The sequence below is a fragment of the Selaginella moellendorffii genome, unplaced genomic scaffold (assembly GCF_000143415.4).
Source record: "Selaginella moellendorffii unplaced genomic scaffold, v1.0 SELMOscaffold_261, whole genome shotgun sequence".
NCBI lineage: Eukaryota > Viridiplantae > Streptophyta > Lycopodiopsida > Selaginellales > Selaginellaceae > Selaginella > Selaginella moellendorffii.
Window position 1 is genome coordinate 10,186 of NW_003314519.1, and position 5,027 is coordinate 15,212.

General features: G+C 37.6%; 2 protein-coding genes across 2 annotated transcripts; one reads left to right on the forward strand and one right to left on the reverse strand.

The window, feature by feature from the left end:
* Positions 1-1,823: 1,823 nt before the first annotated feature.
* On the reverse strand, positions 1,824-3,565 carry LOC9648535 (short-chain dehydrogenase TIC 32, chloroplastic). Its single transcript, XM_024667945.1, has 5 exons — positions 3,535-3,565; positions 3,343-3,408; positions 2,168-2,245; positions 2,061-2,107; positions 1,824-1,997 (listed from the first exon to the last, which is right to left on the reverse strand). The coding sequence occupies exons 1-5, from the start codon at positions 3,563-3,565 to the stop codon at positions 1,824-1,826; spliced, it is 396 nt and encodes a 131-aa protein (XP_024523713.1).
* On the forward strand, positions 3,564-4,878 carry LOC9648533 (the record flags this gene model as incomplete). The annotated part of the gene is made up of 5 exons (XM_024667946.1): positions 3,564-3,674; positions 3,829-3,866; positions 4,106-4,220; positions 4,330-4,545; positions 4,726-4,878. Coding segments are annotated over exons 1-5 (633 nt in total), but the record flags the coding sequence as incomplete, so codon positions are not given.
* Between the last annotated feature and the right edge of the window lie 149 nt (positions 4,879-5,027).

Below are 5,027 nucleotides of genomic sequence, written 5' to 3' on the forward strand. Positions count from 1 at the left end.
ATATAAAAGGAAACATTATTACCTTATTAAAATATATTATTAAAATATTAATATTTTAAATATAAACATGGATCAGACACATTACTATGTAAATATTAATATTAATATATTTTTATATTAAAAACTATATAATATCTTATAAAAATAATAAAAATATTTAATTATTTATTGTTGCATTTTTATTTTAGAAAAAATATTGTAGTAGTAAATTTATCATTTGTTAGTAAAGTCTTACTATTGCATTTTATTCTCAATACTTCTTCATTTTATTGTATTAAAAATTACATTGTCGATACTTAGATTTTAAAGAATATTAAAAGTTAAAATTGTATAGTTAGATATCATTTTGCTATGTAAACAAAAACTATATTGATATTTAATATAATTTTCAAATAATATAAATATATTATTTACTTTTAACACAAGTATAACAACTATTTATCAAAAAATTTATAAAAATAATATTTACAGGTATGATGTATTTTAATTTTAAGATGAATGTTAGAAAACTCTACTCTTGAAGACTTAATATGATTTAAAAAATTAATTGTACTTTTAAAAATCCTCCAAAACTAATCACATTTTTTAAATTTCCTCAAGTATATGCATGTTTTGGATATTTATATCAGCAACAATTTCTCTGAATAGAAAAATAAATTAGTTTGTAGCATAATTAGTATTTATATTTTAAAACAATAGCACTCTTTTATTTTCTTTTTTGTTTCAAATAGTCCACTATCTGGTTTTTAACTAAAAAATTTATACTTTAAATATTAATTGTTTTTTTTGATACTCAAATTTACGATTCAGTAATGGTTTATATATTTCTCATCTTGTAAAACCCATCTATAACACTTAAATTCTATTGCCACTATCTACATCCTTGGAGTTGAGGTGGGAATATGTTGATATTGTAAATGGACTTAGCATATATAACAAAAGCACCACGGGGGATTCTATCAAAGCAGCCAGTTGTGTATTCACATGCAGCATCTTTACATGAGAGCTGGCATTTACAAGGAGGTATCTGACACTCATATTTGAATTCTATCGTATTCTTTGTTCTCAAATCAAGCTTTGATCTAATGTATCTGGTGCTGGTTATGTAGGTGAAGGCCGCATTGATTGCTGCCTTTAAGAAACTCAAAGGTGGAGATCCTCACCAAGACGACACATCCATCGGGCCCGTGATATCCAAGTCATCGGCAGCTATAGTGGAGAAGAGCATGAACGAGGCAGTGAAGGCAGGTGCCAAACTTCTAGTTGGTAGTAAGCAAAGGGGAGCTTTCATGGAGCCAACGATCCATTTGACACAGACGCAAGGAAAGAAGAGATTCTCAGTTAAACTAAAACGGTGGTGACGCAGTGATTTCAAGGAAGCCGTGAAGGAAGCTAACAACACACATTACGGTCTCCAAGCTGGCGTCTTTACACATGATCTAAACAAGGCCTTCTATGCGCGTTTGAGCACATAGAGGTACCTTTGCATTTGAGATATAGAAAGTATTGATTGTTTGTTTGATGATTATTCGATCTTCACAAGCTGGAGGAGTTTGCCTCAATGATTCACCAAGCATGCGCGTTGATAGCCAGCCATACGGTGGGATCAAAGACTCTGCAATCCAACGAGAGGGTGTCAAGTACGCAATGGACGACATGCTCAAAACCAAAGTTTTAGTAATGCGCAATGTAGGCAATGCGTCTTACTTTTGATCAAGCTCGAGCTTGAGATTTTGAAAAGAGTAAATACAGTCTATCCACAAATGATTGCCGAGTTGTCCTCGTTTGCTAGCTCGCTCTCTAGCACCATCAACCTTTTACCTTTAGGACGGAGAATGCTTGTCTATAAGCTCCTGGGAGAAGGTCCATAGCTTGTGAGCGAGCTCGGGATCTCTGCCATAAGCGCTACAGCTGGATTTGTTGGAATCCACGAAGTATTGCCCAGTGACGTCCTTGAGGCTTGGATGTAAAGCTGTGTAGCACGTCGTAGCAGCGTCCTGAGAGATCAATCACGTATTAGCCACGAAAAACTTCCAGATAATTGGGAGAATTCTTCTTACCTGTGGCACATTTTTCCAAAGGAAGCTGGAGAAGAACTTGAGAAACCCTGCATGAAGATCAAAGTTCCATAAGTAACCGAAAACAATGACGAGGCTAACAGACAAACTCATTATGTAGAATGTGTGCCGCATCAAAGGCGACATTATAAACCCCGGGTGAACAGTGTTGGCTGTGATGTCAACTCCTTCAGCATAATCAGCAAATAGAAAGCATTGACGAAAGAGAAAGGTGGGAGAGATTTCAAAGCATTAGACAAATACCTTGAATCTCATTGCTAGTTCTTTGGCATGGAGGATGTTCACGAGCTTGGATTGAGTGTCGGAGTACCTTTTGGAAGAAAAAAAGGAAGAATGTAAGCTCACGAGAAAAGAAAGTCGTTTGGTACCAGGCTTTGTCATTCAGGTGTGAGAACTGGATTCCACCGCTGTAAGAGGCGATGTGTGTGATGGAGGAGAGGTTGACAATTCTTCACTGGATGCCACTTTCCTTAGTGGTCTCCATCATTTTGTCCAGGAGCAAGTTTGTGAAAAGAAAATCGCCTAGAAATCACAACAAATGAAAGAAAAGAGTAGACTCCCGAAAAATTCACAGATGGTTTGTAGCGTAATATCTAAAGGTTCACAAGTCGCTGGTGGCTTGTGAACAGCCATAATAACCGTTTCTTAAACCTAAAACCAAGCTCTTTGCCACCATGTCACAATCCTCACCATTGCTTTGGAGCGTCACAGATCTGGATCGTTGAATCAAGAGCATCTGCCATAAGAAAAAATGGATATTCTAAAAATGGAATATGTGACGCCGATGCCAAAATAGCAACTTTAAATAAAGAGTTTGATGATGATGATGATGATGATGATAAGGGAGTATGATGATGATGATGATGATGATGATAAGGGAGTATGATGATGATGATTTTTAATTTTTTGGTTTTGTTTTTTTCCTCTACAAACGTGTAACAAATTAGGTAATGTGTAGAATAGGTACATAAGAAAAACCACAATCTTAAAAGGAGAAGTTTAGTAATTGGAAGTGCATGAAAAGAAAAACAGGCAGCTCTTCTGCTCATATACTAAGAAAAAGAAAGGAGCCAAGAAGAAACACGCTATAAACCTGAGGCACAGGTGGATAGGACAAGGGTGAATCTACAAGGCTGTGAAATAAAAGCCGGCACACATCAATTACGAGGTATGGGACAAGCAATCGATGCTTCGTGATTTTTTTTTAATAAATTGCACACATGTTTTCTCTACATAAGTACCGCACGTACGTTAGTCGCCCTACCTTTCGCCCTAATGGCTGATTCATCGAACACCACAACACCAGCACCATCTGCACCCACCCCCACGCCTACAACAACAAGTATTACAACAAATATAAGCAAGCCAGCAACACCAAGGTCTCGGGAGAGCAGTGAAAGTGCTGGATCAGATGGAGGTCGCCCACGGGGCTATATTGCCACAAGATTTTTCAGACCTTCTCTTGTGGATCTCTGTATTCCGGTCATGGCTGCAAACTTCTTATGTTTTCCAACATTTGGCTATATTTCACTTGACCTTCGACCCAAAGTTGTTACCTTGCTACCGCTGGACTTGCCACTGGACCTTGCAGCTTATGTAAGAAGTTTTACACACACTTGTTGAAAGCATAAGAGATAACACGCATAATTTTTTGACGTAGCTCATATATGAAGATGAATATTGGGAGAGGAGATCGAGGCTACACTGGAGTAATAGTGACATTGCAGCCCACGGACGCTCGTGGAAGCAGCTTTTTTTTGAGCGGTATTTCTCAGACGCATTGGAAAGGTTGGTTTCATTGCTTGGTTGTAGAAGTTTCTTTTTTGTGCTCCTGGTACAGCTTTGATCCTACATGTTCTGAAGAGTCTGCACTCACGAACATGCTTCATATATGTGCGCAATACATTCACAATCTGATAATTTACCAGCTTCCATCTCGTTTAAACATATCTGTTTTTCTCGTTCCACTAGCCAGGTAATTCTGTCATTGTCACTTCGCCTGATATTCGTATGTTTTAATGTCCCAGTCAAATAGAGACACTTAAGATCGAGTATGGAAGCCGGAATGTGGGCATGGAGTACGATAAACTCAGGTTTGGTATGAAGACATCAGATTGTCGATCCATGTCTGCTGCGCTAAGGGTTTCTTTAGCGCTAAGTGAACTAACGCTTTCTTATAATTTGATTGACGATAAAAAGGTGAAGATTCTTCAAACTCTTCCGTAATTTTGCCTTACTTTTGACACTACAGGTAGAAATTCTTGTGAACGGCATGGCTGCCAATCCCACCATTGTGCATCTAGATCTTTCACACAATTATATTTCGGATGCTGGAGTCATTGAAATTATGAAGCTTATGTCTGCAGATAAATCGGTTTTAACGGTTCTGAATTTGTGCAACAACTGTATAACTACGCAAGGTAGTCTTCCCTTAACAGCTAATTCATCTGAGGTGCCACTGATGCAGGTGCAATCAACATTACGGAAACTTTAAAAACAAACTCCGTGCTTTTGTATATAAATTTGAGACACAATTCTATCCTAGATGAAGGAGGGCAGGTTATCTTTGAGGCCTTATATGTCAACAGTTCTTTAGAGGTACAGTTGCTCTTACGATTCAAGCCAGTTGTCGCAATTATTGTTCCAGAGATTGAGCCTTTCCAGTTGTCAATTGGGAGAATTATCTGTAGCGGCCCTTACCAGACTTCTACACAATCCAAAGTCTGGACTAAATGGAGTTGATGTCTCATCAAACAAGGGGATTGGAGAGAGTGGTGGAAATGCCATTCTTGCTGCTTTGGTAAAGTTCTAATTGTATTTTACGTGTCCATGATTACGTCATGGCCTTTCAGGAAGCAGGAAAAATTATGAAAGAAATGAACCTAGAATTTTCTGGCATTGATGACAAAGTACAAACATCGATTTCAAAGCTTTTAGCAGCTAAGTGTG